General features: G+C 40.2%; 2 protein-coding genes across 3 annotated transcripts; both read left to right on the forward strand.

The window, feature by feature from the left end:
* The first annotated feature begins 7,645 nt into the window (after positions 1-7,645).
* LOC143101801 (protein S100-A1-like) lies at positions 7,646-16,749 on the forward strand. Its single transcript, XM_076265025.1, has 3 exons — positions 7,646-7,799; positions 15,522-15,655; positions 16,561-16,749. Exons 1-3 carry the CDS (start codon positions 7,661-7,663, stop codon positions 16,690-16,692), a joined length of 405 nt encoding a protein of 134 aa, XP_076121140.1. The 5' UTR covers positions 7,646-7,660; the 3' UTR covers positions 16,693-16,749.
* LOC143101800 (zinc finger protein 862) lies at positions 7,806-15,515 on the forward strand. Of its 2 annotated transcripts, XM_076265022.1 has the most exons (6): positions 7,806-11,614; positions 11,715-12,054; positions 12,159-12,407; positions 12,559-12,824; positions 12,900-13,038; positions 13,217-15,515. In XM_076265022.1, the coding sequence occupies exons 1-6, from the start codon at positions 11,532-11,534 to the stop codon at positions 13,502-13,504; spliced, it is 1,365 nt and encodes a 454-aa protein (XP_076121137.1). In that variant the 5' UTR covers positions 7,806-11,531; the 3' UTR covers positions 13,505-15,515. The 2 variants fall into 2 exon arrangements, with proteins under 2 accessions (XP_076121137.1, XP_076121139.1); XM_076265024.1 differs by lacking the exon at positions 12,159-12,407.
* Positions 16,750-17,019: the final 270 nt, after the last annotated feature.

The following is a 17,019-nucleotide window of genomic DNA, read 5'->3' on the forward strand; positions in this document are numbered from 1 at the left end:
TCACGTTGTTGTGGAGTAGTAGATCATTCGCATCTGCCTCCATTTCTTTCAGAAATTCTCTCAGCAGTCGATGCTGATGGGATGAGGATGCTCTGAGGAAGTTTATAAGTTTCATCATGGTATTCATTACTTCAGCAAACTCTTCAGACAGAATGGCACAGAGAACAGTCTGATGGATGATACAGTGGTAGGCTATGAGATCAGGGTTGTCTTGTTTCATCCGTGCAACAGCCCCCTTCTCTCTCCCAACCATAGCAGGTGCACCATCTGTGGTGACTGAGACTACTTGCTTCAGATTAATCTTTCTTTTTGTGAGCATCTCCTTTATCCCCTCATATATATCCTCTCCTCTTGTGTGTGTCTCCAGTGGCGTTGAACCTAATATGTCCTCACACATCTCTTTCTTCTCTTTGTGAGGAAATCTCACATACACCAAAAGCTGGGCATTATCTGTTACATCTGTGGACTCATCAATGGCTAAGGATATGCATACTGCGTTCTGAACAACAGCATCAAGCTGTGCCAGTACATCCTCTGCTAATAGTTCAGATTTTCTAGTTGTTGTTGAAGCTGATAATGGGATTTGCTTGATTTTTTCACACATGTCGTCTTTTTGTTTACCGTCAAGTAAAGTTTCTGCATCCTTCACAACTGTCCCATTGCTGAATGTTTTCTTGTGTTGCGCCAAAATCCACGCAATCTTTAACGAACACTCATTTGCACGTTGCTGGCTTGTAAATGCATGCGTGATGACACGAGTAGACCTGTCATATTGCGCTTTCAATTCCATAATCTTACTTGCCCTCACTGCGGACTTCTGCGGGTACCTTTCCTCAAACGGCCCGTGTTTGGTCTCATAGTGACGCTTAACATTTCCACTTTTTATTAACGCCACAGTTTCACAGCATATGAGACACAAAGGTTTAGAACTGGCTGCAGGCAAAACGAACATGTATTGGTCCGTCCATTCATCTTTAAAAGTTCGGTTTTCACCATCTACTTTTCTCACTTTTGAGCAAGCCATTTTCTCTCATCTCCTCTCTCTCTCTTACACACCCGCGCTCTGTTGCTGAAAGGTAAACAATCGATTTGATTGGCTTGGCTATTGATGATGCTCCTGTCGTAATAGGCCTAACTAGATTAGTTGCGCATGAACGACTGATTTATCTTTTTATTAATATCAAAGAGTTTAGACGGATTTTAATGGGTCCGGGCAGAACCGTCACTCGGTCCGGATCCGGACCGCGGTCCGCCATTTGGTGATGCCTGGTCTATGGTGTCAAAGGCAGCGCTGAGGTCCAGAAGGACCAGTATTCGATACAAGGCTAGGTTTTTTGAGGGGGGGCTTAATAACAGATGTCTTAAACGACTGCGGTACATGCCCTGATAGCATTGAATTATTTTTATACCATGGTCTAGGTTGAAAAGGGTGTCGTTTAAAAAGTGATATACTACACCTATAAAAAAAAAGTTGTGTTCGAATTGCCTGATGACAGTTCTAAATCACTGTGCTGGCTCAAACGCTAGTTGGTAACCAAGGCAGCATTATCAACAATCAACTTATCTACATTCCACAGCGTTGCGATAAACAGCTGAAAAAACTAACGATTTTAGCTCTAAAACTCATTTAGTATTTATTTATTTCGTAAGTGACCATGGTATAAACGGGATAATGCCGTTCGATGCGTCCATTATCAGAAATAAATGGACTTCGCGGAAGCAACCGTCCTCCGCTTTGCGTCGGACAGTTCACGCCTCCGCGTCCTCCATTTATTTCTGATAATGGACACCTCGTCGGGCATTATCCCTTACATAATCTAGAGCAAAACATTATCCAGGAAGGGGAGAGCAGTCTTAAGAAGGTGTTTAGGAATAGGGTCTATCTAGTAGACTAGTTGTAGATTTTGATGAGGAAATTGTGGAGGTGAGATCTAATATGTTGTGTATATGTAAATGAATTAAATGTTGTTCGAGGTCTCATCTGTGATTCTGTTATGTTTTTGCTATCTTTCAGCAATTGAATATGTGTATTTGGTGAAACTGATTGGTTATTGATCTTATCTCTAATTGTTTGACATACAATCATAATACTGACATACAATCATACTGTTGAAAATAACTGTTTTGTGAACTTTATTCAACATAGCCAGTGATTTAGGCGAAATTTATGGTGTTAATTACAGTGAAATATAAAAAAAAAAAAAAATAGGGTTGAAACCGGTAAAAAAAAATGGAGACATCATTTTACTCCATGTTCAATGAACTCTAAAGACAGTCCAATCAAACTCCAAAAATTAACATTTCAAACCCACAGAAACCATATAGGCCCCCTGACTAAATAGGAAGAGAATTGGCACTGTCTGGTTACTTCCGGTTTCTGGACTGGTTGCAGTTCCTCCTCAGATTCCACTTGAGGGCGCTCGCAGGCGAGTGCAGAATGCATGGAGGTCTATGGAGCTTTACCCCTCAATATCCACTTTTCTCTGGATATAATTTTTTGAGTAGTAATTTGAATGTTGCATTCGCTAGGCAAAGAAAATACACACTGTTGATTGTTATATTTTTTGAAGTCACGTAAGTCTTCTAAAAAGCCTTTCAAATATGTCAATGACGTCATTCATTAGCACAATGCTAGCGTGATATGGGCAACAACGACCCAACCTGTAAGAAATGAAAAGGACATAAGTACTCGTTCATTCAACTTTAGATCTAAAATCTATATTGAACCTGCATAAACTACAATAAAATCTACGATTCTTCTACGACAAGCAGGTGAAAGAGATACATTTAGCCGTCTAGCTCCATAGACCCCCATTCAACCTGCACTCTCCCGCGATCACCCCCAGTGGAATTCTAATGGAACTGCAACCAATGTCGATACAATGAGGCTTAATAGGAAGTGCCAAGGCTCTCTGTAGACGGGCTCTGCTAGAATTGAGTATAACTACGTCAGGCTACGCATTTTACACAACGTCACAACTTTTTCTGATTTGGGGTTGTATCAGACTCAAATTCTGACTATTATTGAGTATGACTACGTCAGGCTACGCATTTTACACAACGTCACAACTTTTTCTGATTTGGTGTTGTAGTTTAAAGTAGGCTAGCTAACTTGCATGTCATTTAGATCATTTAGATCTCCTGCCAAGCAATAATAAACTAAGTTAGCAGTGAGTAGAAAACCAGTTTTCATTACGGCCAATACTTATGTGTACTTGTGTAGTAGTTCATAGATGAGTCATGGCATGTTAAGAGGGGAGTGGTAGAAAGAAGAGGTGTGGACGCCAGTGAGGGATTTACCTGAGTGAAAGGAGACTATGGGGGGGATTAAAGGAAGCAGGGTGTGGCTGGCTGGCAAGCATAAAAGATGCAGCTCATCCCTCCCAGTTTCACAACTTCTGCTCAACATTCACCACGACTCTCTTCATCCAGACCAGGTTCACAGCACATCAATTGGTGAGTTCAACTTGGGGGCTTTTTATCATTTCTGTCTTGCTGGGTTTATATCTGCATATTCCCCCTCACCATTAAGCTTTGATTGGAATACGTGATCAGTGCTGGTTCGTCCATTGCAAATGAATCAATTTTTGTGATAAGAATCAGCTGAAGGTTACATTTAACAGTGAGTACACTGCACCTTTTCAAAGTGGTTAACTTGGAGATCTCCGACATACAGTTCCAGAATGTAATGTATTTCTATTTGCCACAATGCTTCATCACTGCTTCTTTTGAAAGCACTCCTAAGGGGAAAAGCTATGAAATCTAAAAAAAGAGCCTCTAAAACATAATTTTCATTCAAATGTATAGTAGACCCAAATGTCAATTTGTGAAAGCAGTCTTCCTCTGTTTCTTACAGCTGTGATACAAATTCATTCAATAACACCATAACCTTCAGCCACTGTTTCTCAAGCAGGGATGGGATTAAAAAATAAAAAAATCAATTGGAATTTATCTTTAATTAATTTGATATTTATTAATGAAATCCCAATTTTAATGTTCTGTAGCCCTATGCCTATTCCTGTGGAAACTTGAATCGAAAGTACATTAATGTAACCTCTTTGGTTTAATTCTATGTCTTTAACAATGCACCGTTTTCCAGATAAATATAATTCATATGAAACTGGGGGGTGGTTCCACCATTGTGCCCTTGAGATAGGCACTTAACCCCAAGTTGCTCTGAGGAGACTGGCCCTTGTAATACAGTTGACATTTGTAAGTCTCTGCTAAATGAATAAATGTAATGTAAATGCATCAACTCCAGGAATCGAGGATCTGACATTACTTAACTTGAGTGATGTCTGTAACCATAGAGCCAAGAATGTTTTTTTAGTTTCTGAAAGTGATGCCAGTTTTTGGGTGTGGCACCATTGGTCAACTGTGTTGTCAAACTGGTCAAGTAGCTGCTAGCAACATAAAGATAAAGGTCACAGGGAGGATAGGCTCAATCACCAGTCCAGACACACACCCACATACACAAATACACATGGGTGTGTGTGTGTCAGGCATGCAAACTCCTCACCTTTCGGCGAAATTCGCCGTTTTGAATCCAGAATGACTGACTTACGTGGTTGTGCAGAACCGATGAGAAAATATTTAGGGGGGGGGGGGGGGGGTCAACGTGAGCTGAGTTTACTATTGTGCAGACGCAAACACATCTTGGTGTTGCCAGAGCGCCATAAAAATTTCAGCAACGAATGTTAGGCTATGTGCGTTTACTAAACATCAGTGGAAGCTTGTTGCTGCAGAGGCAACGTGAACAGAACGCTCGCGCAGGTATAGCCTCCTTTTGTGAGCGCAGATAGGCCTAGATGCGTCTGAAATGTCAGCTGGAATGTGAGCACGGCGAGGAAAGGGATGTCACAGGTGGGCTAGTTGAAACGTTCAACTTCTGTTAGCAAAAGACGTTGAGATTAGTGTAGCAACGTAGCATTGGCGGTTTTGTTTTAAAGTTAGCGATATGAGACAGAAATATAGACACAACGAGTTAATTTGATGAATAGGTTACGTGCTGTACTTGGTCTAGATCGGCAAAAGGTGAAGCAAATACACAGACCTTATCAGTATAGCAAAGGCTAATGTGAATAACCTAAAGAGTTAAATGTCTCCTAAACTGGGCTGTGCAAAACGTTTAACTCTTTAATTATTCACATTTAACTCTTTAATTATTCACATTAGCCTTTGCTATACTGATCTTGCTCAGAGACAAAATTATTGACGTGTCTTTAAGAAACGTTCAGTGACCTGATCTGAAGTATAGGGTAGGCTACAGTTTAACATGTAGTGTGAACACTATTCACACAACACAACTTTATTGGTTGGTTAAACAAACTAACTAGCACAATGCCACAATCTGTAAGTAACCTAGCCTGCAGGATAACACTTGTTATGAAACAGTGTGCCCTCCACAACACACCCACCCCCCTCTCCCCCAACATTATAAATCAATTGCACCATATTGCTATGTAGCATAGTAATGTTATACACCATTTGAAAGCTTGGACACTTGGGAATCCATATATGACAACCTTTTTCATGTACAATCTGTATAGTGCTTTACATTGTCAGATTAATCTTACTATGTCTCCAGGGCTCTACAGTGCGCCCATTTCACTCGCATATGCGACTAAATATTTCGGCGTGCGAACGTGAAAAAATATTTAGGCGCACTCGTGCGAGTGACTTTTCACAGCATTTTACACGTATATATTTTCTATAGAAACAGTTGCAAATACATCATGAGGAAAGTAGGACACTATATTACGGGGAGATCAGTTATTCAAATCGAATCTAGTCTGTAGTCTACTATCCTGAATGTAGTTGTTAATGTTACGGGCCGCGGGGAGTGAGAATCATAAAAAAAACTACATTGCCCACACACTAACTATTTCAAAACAGCACGAATTCATTTCTTTCTTAAAACATCCTCTGATATCATATCAACAAGTAAGCCTAGTTAACGTTAACGTTAGTAGGCTAGTCTAGCTTGGAGAACTTTGACAAAATGCAGAGCATAAGTGCCTTTTTTAAACCAGCCAATGGACAGGAAAAAAACAAAAACACGAGCGAGGAAGAAAGTGTCAAAAAGAAGGCTAAAACGGATGAAAAAATCTACAAATTCAACCAGGATTGGCTAAAGGATTTCGAGTGGCTAGAGTACCAGGCATCGACGAAGCTAATGTTCTGCAAGTTTTGCAAACAAGCCCCGCTGTCACTCGCAGGTTCCTCACTTTTTATCTCCGGTAATCCGAATCTGAAGAGGGATGCTGTGGTGAAACACTCGACATCCACTCGGCACTCTCGCTGCAGGGATGTATTCATCAACAAATCACAGCCCAGCAATCCACGTACGGTTGAAGCCGCTGTTAGCAGGCAGGTAGCATTAAGTAACCAAGAAGCTATTCGTCAGCTAAAAATTAAATTCAACATCGCCTATCTAATTGCCAAAGAAGAAGTACCATTTACCAAATTCCAAAACTTTATTCAACATAGCCAGTGATTTAGGCGAAATTTATGGTGTTAATTACAGTGAAATATAAAAAAAAAAAAAAATAGGGTTGAAACCGGTAAAAAAAAATGGAGACATCATTTTACTCCATGTTCAATGAACTCTAAAGACAGTCCAATCAAACTCCAAAAATTAACATTTCAAACCCACAGAAACCATATAGGCCCCCTGACTAAATAGGAAGAGAATTGGCACTGTCTGGTTACTTCCGGTTTCTGGACTGGTTGCAGTTCCTCCTCAGATTCCACTTGAGGGCGCTCGCAGGCGAGTGCAGAATGCATGGAGGTCTATGGAGCTTTACCCCTCAATATCCACTTTTCTCTGGATATAATTTTTTGAGTAGTAATTTGAATGTTGCATTCGCTAGGCAAAGAAAATACACACTGTTGATTGTTATATTTTTTGAAGTCACGTAAGTCTTCTAAAAAGCCTTTCAAATATGTCAATGACGTCATTCATTAGCACAATGCTAGCGTGATATGGGCAACAACGACCCAACCTGTAAGAAATGAAAAGGACATAAGTACTCGTTCATTCAACTTTAGATCTAAAATCTATATTGAACCTGCATAAACTACAATAAAATCTACGATTCTTCTACGACAAGCAGGTGAAAGAGATACATTTAGCCGTCTAGCTCCATAGACCCCCATTCAACCTGCACTCTCCCGCGATCACCCCCAGTGGAATTCTAATGGAACTGCAACCAATGTCGATACAATGAGGCTTAATAGGAAGTGCCAAGGCTCTCTGTAGACGGGCTCTGCTAGAATTGAGTATAACTACGTCAGGCTACGCATTTTACACAACGTCACAACTTTTTCTGATTTGGGGTTGTATCAGACTCAAATTCTGACTATTATTGAGTATGACTACGTCAGGCTACGCATTTTACACAACGTCACAACTTTTTCTGATTTGGTGTTGTAGTTTAAAGTAGGCTAGCTAACTTGCATGTCATTTAGATCATTTAGATCTCCTGCCAAGCAATAATAAACTAAGTTAGCAGTGAGTAGAAAACCAGTTTTCATTACGGCCAATACTTATGTGTACTTGTGTAGTAGTTCATAGATGAGTCATGGCATGTTAAGAGGGGAGTGGTAGAAAGAAGAGGTGTGGACGCCAGTGAGGGATTTACCTGAGTGAAAGGAGACTATGGGGGGGATTAAAGGAAGCAGGGTGTGGCTGGCTGGCAAGCATAAAAGATGCAGCTCATCCCTCCCAGTTTCACAACTTCTGCTCAACATTCACCACGACTCTCTTCATCCAGACCAGGTTCACAGCACATCAATTGGTGAGTTCAACTTGGGGGCTTTTTATCATTTCTGTCTTGCTGGGTTTATATCTGCATATTCCCCCTCACCATTAAGCTTTGATTGGAATACGTGATCAGTGCTGGTTCGTCCATTGCAAATGAATCAATTTTTGTGATAAGAATCAGCTGAAGGTTACATTTAACAGTGAGTACACTGCACCTTTTCAAAGTGGTTAACTTGGAGATCTCCGACATACAGTTCCAGAATGTAATGTATTTCTATTTGCCACAATGCTTCATCACTGCTTCTTTTGAAAGCACTCCTTAGGGGAAAAGCTATGAAATCTAAAAAAAGAGCCTCTAAAACATAATTTTCATTCAAATGTATAGTAGACCCAAATGTCAATTTGTGAAAGCAGTCTTCCTCTGTTTCTTACAGCTGTGATACAAATTCATTCAATAACACCATAACCTTCAGCCACTGTTTCTCAAGCAGGGATGGGATTAAAAAATAAAAAAATCAATTGGAATTTATCTTTAATTAATTTGATATTTATTAATGAAATCCCAATTTTAATGTTCTGTAGCCCTATGCCTATTCCTGTGGAAACTTGAATCGAAAGTACATTAATGTAACCTCTTTGGTTTAATTCTATGTCTTTAACAATGCACCGTTTTCCAGATAAATATAATTCATATGAAACTGGGGGGTGGTTCCACCATTGTGCCCTTGAGTAAGGCACTTAACCCCAAGTTGCTCTGAGGAGACTGGCCCTTGTAATACAGTTGACATTTGTAAGTCTCTGCTAAATGAATAAATGTAATGTAAATGCATCAACTCCAGGAATCGAGGATCTGACATTACTTAACTTGAGTGATGTCTGTAACCATAGAGCCAAGAATGTTTTTTTAGTTTCTGAAAGTGATGCCAGTTTTTGGGTGTGGCACCATTGGTCAACTGTGTTGTCAAACTGGTCAAGTAGCTGCTAGCAACATAAAGATAAAGGTCACAGGGAGGATAGGCTCAATCACCAGTCCAGACACACACCCACATACACAAATACACATGGGTGTGTGTGTGTCAGGCATGCAAACTCCTCACCTTTCGGCGAAATTCGCCGTTTTGAATCCAGAATGACTGACTTACGTGGTTGTGCAGAACCGATGAGAAAATATTTAGGGGGGGGGGGGGGGGTCAACGTGAGCTGAGTTTACTATTGTGCAGACGCAAACACATCTTGGTGTTGCCAGAGCGCCATAAAAATTTCAGCAACGAATGTTAGGCTATGTGCGTTTACTAAACATCAGTGGAAGCTTGTTGCTGCAGAGGCAACGTGAACAGAACGCTCGCGCAGGTATAGCCTCCTTTTGTGAGCGCAGATAGGCCTAGATGCGTCTGAAATGTCAGCTGGAATGTGAGCACGGCGAGGAAAGGGATGTCACAGGTGGGCTAGTTGAAACGTTCAACTTCTGTTAGCAAAAGACGTTGAGATTAGTGTAGCAACGTAGCATTGGCGGTTTTGTTTTAAAGTTAGCGATATGAGACAGAAATATAGACACAACGAGTTAATTTGATGAATAGGTTACGTGCTGTACTTGGTCTAGATCGGCAAAAGGTGAAGCAAATACACAGACCTTATCAGTATAGCAAAGGCTAATGTGAATAACCTAAAGAGTTAAATGTCTCCTAAACTGGGCTGTGCAAAACGTTTAACTCTTTAATTATTCACATTTAACTCTTTAATTATTCACATTAGCCTTTGCTATACTGATCTTGCTCAGAGACAAAATTATTGACGTGTCTTTAAGAAACGTTCAGTGACCTGATCTGAAGTATAGGGTAGGCTACAGTTTAACATGTAGTGTGAACACTATTCACACAACACAACTTTATTGGTTGGTTAAACAAACTAACTAGCACAATGCCACAATCTGTAAGTAACCTAGCCTGCAGGATAACACTTGTTATGAAACAGTGTGCCCTCCACAACACACCCACCCCCCTCTCCCCCAACATTATAAATCAATTGCACCATATTGCTATGTAGCATAGTAATGTTATACACCATTTGAAAGCTTGGACACTTGGGAATCCATATATGACAACCTTTTTCATGTACAATCTGTATAGTGCTTTACATTGTCAGATTAATCTTACTATGTCTCCAGGGCTCTACAGTGCGCCCATTTCACTCGCATATGCGACTAAATATTTCGGCGTGCGAACGTGAAAAAATATTTAGGCGCACTCGTGCGAGTGACTTTTCACAGCATTTTACACGTATATATTTTCTATAGAAACAGTTGCAAATACATCATGAGGAAAGTAGGACACTATATTACGGGGAGATCAGTTATTCAAATCGAATCTAGTCTGTAGTCTACTATCCTGAATGTAGTTGTTAATGTTACGGGCCGCGGGGAGTGAGAATCATAAAAAAAACTACATTGCCCACACACTAACTATTTCAAAACAGCACGAATTCATTTCTTTCTTAAAACATCCTCTGATATCATATCAACAAGTAAGCCTAGTTAACGTTAACGTTAGTAGGCTAGTCTAGCTTGGAGAACTTTGACAAAATGCAGAGCATAAGTGCCTTTTTTAAACCAGCCAATGGACAGGAAAAAAACAAAAACACGAGCGAGGAAGAAAGTGTCAAAAAGAAGGCTAAAACGGATGAAAAAATCTACAAATTCAACCAGGATTGGCTAAAGGATTTCGAGTGGCTAGAGTACCAGGCATCGACGAAGCTAATGTTCTGCAAGTTTTGCAAACAAGCCCCGCTGTCACTCGCAGGTTCCTCACTTTTTATCTCCGGTAATCCGAATCTGAAGAGGGATGCTGTGGTGAAACACTCGACATTCACTCGGCACTCTCGCTGCAGGGATGTATTCATCAACAAATCACAGCCCAGCAATCCACGTACGGTTGAAGCCGCTGTTAGCAGGCAGGTAGCATTAAGTAACCAAGAAGCTATTCGTCAGCTAAAAATTAAATTCAACATCGCCTATCTAATTGCCAAAGAAGAAGTACCATTTACCAAATTCGGACCAATGATCGCACTTCACCACAAAAACGGAGTTGACATTAATCCTACATATGATAACGATGTGAGGTGTGCGGAAATGATTGGGCAAATAGCTGAAGACATAAGGGACGCTCTGGCTGACCAGATGCAAGCGAGCCGTTACCTGTCAGTCCTGATTGACGGCGACACTGACATCTCAAACACCGAATGTGAGATTGTCTATGCGCGTTTCCTGGAGGATGGGAGACCCGTGACCCGCCTCATTGGTCAACAGAGTATAGAACACGCCCATGCACAAGGTAAGTGTTTTGCAGTTTTAATTCTACCCAATAATACTTGATATTTTGGAAAGTTAAGAAATCTATCTGAACAAATCAGTAGTAATAATAATAAAAAATATATTTAACATTTCCAATGGTCAAGATGCAATATAAATACATAAATAAATAAAAGGAAACAAGGGCTAAGGCATGTCTGCTTCTATAAGAAAGAGTAGGTCATGCATAATGAAAGCTTAAACACAATTGGAGAACATGAAGTTATTTAAGTTATATTTGATTTAATCATGCAATAATGTACTGTCTTTCTGTGTTGATGTTGTTTATTGCCTTTTGTGAAACTTAACTTTAATGTCATTTTAGGTATTCTGGATGGAACCAGTGCTGCTTTTGATGCACTTGGCACAGTTGACTGGAAAACCAAGTGTGTTGCATTTGGGGCAGATGGTGCAGCAGTTAACATGGGTGTCCATAGGGGAGTAATTGCCTTACTCAAGAGGGATGTGGGAAACCATGTTATCCCTATCCACTGCATGCCACACAGGTCAGTATCCTCAATATCTTTAACAATTTAATATGGGCTCATGAGTATAGGCCTATGTCTGACATTAGCACATTTGAGCTTTTTTGTTTTCAATGGCTAGGTTGGAGTTGGCCATTCTGAATTTACAGCGCAAGGATGCAATGGTCACAAAAGTATACGACCTTCTCCATCTTGTGTGGAAGACCTACCACTTTAGCCCTAAATCCAGGCGTGAGCTGAATACAATTGGGGAGGAGCTTGGAGTGGGGATCTGCACTCCTTCAAGTGTAAAAGGAACAAGGTGGATTCCCCATGTCCACAGAGCACTTAATGTGCTCCTTCGTGCTGGAAGAGGTGGGAATCTGGCAACTGACAGTGGTCAGTATGCCGCCATTCACCACCACATGGAACACCTTGCCTCATCTGCAGCCAATGCAGACATACAAGGTCGTGCTAAAAAGGTGAGTTTTGTAAAACTGTTCAGTACACACTGCTTTGAGGGTGACTTGATATGAATGAACATTTTAAAAATGTTTTTTTTCCTTGAACTCCTGTCCTTTTTTAGATTAGGAAGGAAATGCATGAAGTTAACTTCTGTGCATTTAGCCATTTCCTGGCTGATGTTTTTCATGAGCTGGCCTCACTCAGCTGCATCCTTCAGAGGAATGATCTCATTCTACCTCAAGCAGTTTCAGAAATTAGGAAGACAGTCATGGTACTGCAGGCTATGCAGGGAACCCCTAAGAGAGGTGGCATGCTATGCCAGTTTTTGGCTTCTCTTCCAGGACAGCAAATGGAAGAAGTCACATTTCAGGTTTGTTAGGGGTACAGAGGATAGCATACATCTCAATACATTAGCGTAGCTGAGACTGCATTTTGCTAAACAGTGATTTACAACCATAAAGCACCACAGTACACAAGCAATGTCTCTTACATTCTCTCTCTTCATTCTTTGCTCCTATCAGGGTGTGCCACTCTCTGGTGATGTGACGGGTAACTTCGGCAATCAGAAACTAAAAAAAAACATGACTGCTGTGATTGCCATCACTGTGGAAGCCCTGAATACTCGCTTTGGTAGTCTGATCAATGCCGAAACCCAAGACTACTCTGTGGTAAATTGTTTCACAATTTTCAACCATGACACATGGCCTGAAAATAGTGATGAGCTCCTCAACTATGGATCTGACAAAGTGGAGACCCTCGTGGAACACTTTAGTGATGTGCTTACTAGGCAAGTTGTGATCATATACGGTTTGAACAGTTTATCATTGTACGAGATAGATCAGTAACTTTATTCTCTCTTTAGCTTTGGATGCCAGCTTGAAGCTATACAAGAGGAATGGCAGAGTGTTAAGGCACTCATAAGCCACACATTTCAGGACAAGTCCTACAGCAGCTTATGGCAAATGCTTTTGACTAAAGAGCCATATAAAACAGACTACAAGGTAATAATATACACAAAGTTCAACAACACCAAAAACACTTAAAAGTTCTATCAGCGATAGCGGGGATATGTCACTTCTGTTGATGTTCAAACAAAACAGAGAGCTAGCTCACTAAACAAAATTATTTGTTTAATCAATCAGTATAAATTCCTATTTAAATGACTTAATTGTTTTACAGAACCTCCTGCACCTAGTTGAGATCCTATTGATTCTGCCCATTTCTGCTGCACAGTGTGAGCGCGGTTTCTCAGCACAAAAGCGCATCAAGAGCTCTTTAAGAAGTAGTTTGCATGTATCTACTACTGAGGACCTGATTCGGATCAGCACAGAGGGACCCTCCCTGGAACGTTTTGATCCTACAAAATGTGCTGAAAATTGGCTGTCTGCTGGAAAGAGGTCAAGGCGACCAGGCTACAAAGCTTGGCCAAGTGACTCAGACATGATCTTCATTTCAGATGAAATGTGAAACATGCATAGGGCCTACATACAATAATAAATATACAATGAAATCTACATGACGTTTTGTTTGACAGTTTTGGTCTGATGTTCTTAACCTTACAACAAGTATTGTAATGTGTTATTGTTAATAACAATAATAATAAACTTATACAACAAAAATGACTGCTCCCAAATATTTGTCTGTGCTCCTAATTATTTTTATTTAGGGGCACCAGTGCTCCTGGTTCAAAAAGTTAGTGTAGAGCCCTGGTCTCAATTAAATTGTATCAAATTGCCCTCCTCCCCCTCCGGTGCTTCCCTACCTTCTAGCTGCAGTGTGTATCCTTATCAATAAGATAGATGCAGCAAATTGGGTATTGAAATAGTCACAGGAATCCATATTTTTATCCATTGTTTTATCCAATATTTGTTGTGCAGATGTATAATCCATCTTATCCACACCCATTGAACCAACAAAGAAAATGCAAAGACATTTCTGTAATTATTCCATAGTGTAGTCATTCCATCAGAACCTCTGACAAACAATCCAAATAGTCCAGAAACCACACAGTAAGGCTTTTATTGTCAGTATGCATTTTGGGTAACCAAAAGTCCTATGGGGAGTTTCCATTGGGCATTTTACAAAACACATGAGCATACATTAGCAAATAATGGTCTAAATGACTCATTTTTCATTTTATTTTGATCTACTTTTGCACACGGCTTCACAAGACCTGGTCTAGACACAAAAATGCCCATTCCATAGGAAGTTAAAACATTTCAAATCGATTTTACAAATTAGTCTAGTCTACCCTATTTTATATAATGTTAGTCTGAAATAGTGTGTGTCTCAAGCAAGTTTCACCTGGTTTGGTTCAACAAATATTCAAACTTATCATCTTTATTCTAATACTATGCCTACTATGTCTTCATGTCCAATAGGCCTGAAATCTTCAGAAATGTCTGAACTTCAGGCACAGAGAAAAAAGAAAGAAAGAAAACTCATGTAGATTGCTTAGGAGGAGAGGAGGGCCATGCTGAAGCATGCTGCCAAACAGTGCAACGGGCCCCTCACACTTAAGGAGAAATAGGAGAAGAAGACACTTTTTTTATATTCACTTATTTTTATCATACATATGATATTTTTGGCCACAACAATTTTTTTAGTGATTTTATAGTTTGTTTTCTTTGTAAATCTCTGGTTTTGGGCCATTTCATACTCCGTGGAAGCTATGCACTATTGTCACTTCGCGTGCCCTTCTCACCTTTTTCACCCCTGACCAGTTTGCATGCCTGGTGTGTGTATAATACATGTGATAGAATAAACAATATAGGTGCAGTGTCAAGATTGGATCAGATCACATACAGAAAGCTGAAACCTGTTTTATTGTGCAAACTAAACACTGGAGGTAGACGTCCCTTTTACGCCCATTTGAGGCGTATTTCGCAACATAAAAACATGGCATGGTATGTACTGGCCGCACAAAAATACTCAGGCTGCCTGTCGCAGGTGCTGAGAATGGCAATTTTGCGCTTTTCCGTGTCATGCATATATGCAGGGAAAGTGGGAGTTTTGTGTAAAAAAAATGGGAGAATTGTAAAATGTGTGTAATCAGGTATTCCTCTGTACTGTATATGAAAACTGCCTATGAAAACACATGTCTGTTTTGCGGTGAAATATGTTTTGCTTCTTTGTACTTTGTCAGAAGCATCCTTAACTTTCGCTGGCCTTTCTAACTTGTCTAACTTTCATGTTATCAACTATTTGATTATTTCACAACCGCTAAACTTTTGATTCCTTTTAATGTTGCCATCAGTTAACTCCGTTCAACTGAATGCTGTTCAGTTGTGAGCAGTACAAATTGAGGTAGGGGGTGGAAAAAGGCGCTGATTACTCAATGAGCTACAGGTATGATAAATAGCACGTAAAATGAAGTTAGTTCATTGAGTCACAGCGCTTTCTGCGGATTGGCCATGGCACTGATAACGCTGAGTTCGCAAATGTACGTAAATCTGCCCCTCACTGTGCTGTCTCTCTTTCACAGTCACCATGACTCAACTGCAGGCAGCTATGATGACAATCATTGGAGTCTTCCATAAAAATGCTGGCCAGGACAAAGTCCTAAACAAGACTGAGCTGAAGACTCTTCTGGAGACTGAATTCCAAGGTCTCCTTGGGGTAAGACTTGGCATTCTACCTAAAATAAATTTTAAGGGGCTTAAAAATATTACAGATTAACCATCATTAACTCATTGAGTGCCAAAAACGTAATATTACGTTTTTCCTTCCCATGCGTTGAGTGCCAAAAACGTAATATTAAGTTTTTAGCTTTTTTTTTTTAATTACGAAACTAGACACTCTAACACACCTTATATGTGATTTTGGGAACTCTGTGATGAATGGAAATTAAATATATGACGATCGAAAACTCATGAAAACGCACAATCTGGACATTTTATCTGGACATTTAATCTTAAAACTCTGCTTTTGATGGTTGCCGCTTTGGGTTGAATCAATGACACATGCACGTCAGGTCAAAACCAGGCCATTTTCGTGGGTTTATCACTAGGTGGCAGTCTCGCCAGGTCTCGCTAGGTCACTTCCCGGAAACTTTATAGGCAACACTTCATATTTCATCAAAGACGCTACATCTCCATTTCTAGAAATAAAACAGCGATTTTGATGAAAACTAGCCACTGTTTAGCTTGGGATTTCTTAGGAACAGAGGCATGTAGAAATAAACGGTTTGTACCCACTGAGAGCTTAAAGTCTCACCTTTCAAACAAGCCATAGTATGTGTCCATAGCTATAACATAGAATACGCTGTGGCTCTACAAAAATCGTCAACAATGATCAAGATTGCTGGCACTCTGGGCCAAAGCTTCCGAAAACAGCGTGGCATTCAATGAGTTAACTGTCATTAGTCACTAGACATTTGCCTATAAGTTTCAGTGTCCACAAAACGATTAATTAACTAGCGTTACAAATAAGAAGAAATAACTTCAATCTCGCAGCAACTCTGTTTGGTAGGCTACTTTGAGATATAGTTACCACAATGCTGACGGCCATACTCTCTCTTCCAGAATGCAAAGGACAAGAATGTTATAGACGAGCTGTTTAAAGGACTGGACCGAGATGGCGATGGATCAGTCGACTTCACTGAGTTTGTCACTATGGTGGCTGCCCTATCAGTAGCAATCAATGGCATGTGTTGATTTCATCACTACTACCACTAGATGGTCTATCTGTTCTTAATAAATATTAAATATATATATTAAGTGTTTGCTGTGGTTGCATTACTCTCTCTCTCTCTCTCTGTCACGTATATACACACACACACACACACACATGCATGCATACACGCACACATACACAGTCAGCGAAATTAGAGGATGTCACTGTATTGTAAGAGTGTTATGTGCAGATTGCTGATATAAAGCCTATCATAAGACATGCAAATATTATCACATCATACTTTCCCAGATATGGGTAGCCCAGACTGTCATGGAAAAGAAAGATATAGCATGTTTAGATGACCATTA

This window comes from Alosa pseudoharengus, unplaced genomic scaffold (genome assembly GCF_046254945.1).
Source record: "Alosa pseudoharengus isolate Yale_2024_CS ecotype anadromous, Long Island Sound unplaced genomic scaffold, YU_APseudo_1.1 YU_APseudo_1.1_scf_4, whole genome shotgun sequence".
Taxonomy (NCBI): Eukaryota; Metazoa; Chordata; class Actinopteri; order Clupeiformes; family Clupeidae; genus Alosa; species Alosa pseudoharengus.

Coding starts and splice junctions, on each gene's coding strand:
- LOC143101800 (XM_076265022.1), top strand. CDS start 11,532: ATGGGTGTCCATAGGGGAGTAATTGCCTTACTCAAGAGGGATGTGGGA. Junction 12,055..12,158: donor TACAAGGTCGTGCTAAAAAG/GTGAGTTTTGTA, acceptor GTCCTTTTTTAG/ATTAGGAAGGAAATGCATGA. Junction 12,825..12,899: donor TTTAGTGATGTGCTTACTAG/GCAAGTTGTGAT, acceptor TTCTCTCTTTAG/CTTTGGATGCCAGCTTGAAG.
- LOC143101801 (XM_076265025.1), top strand. CDS start 7,661: ATGGGGGGGATTAAAGGAAGCAGGGTGTGGCTGGCTGGCAAGCATAAA. Junction 7,800..15,521: donor GGTTCACAGCACATCAATTG/GTGAGTTCAACT, acceptor TCTCTTTCACAG/TCACCATGACTCAACTGCAG. Junction 15,656..16,560: donor AATTCCAAGGTCTCCTTGGG/GTAAGACTTGGC, acceptor TCTCTCTTCCAG/AATGCAAAGGACAAGAATGT.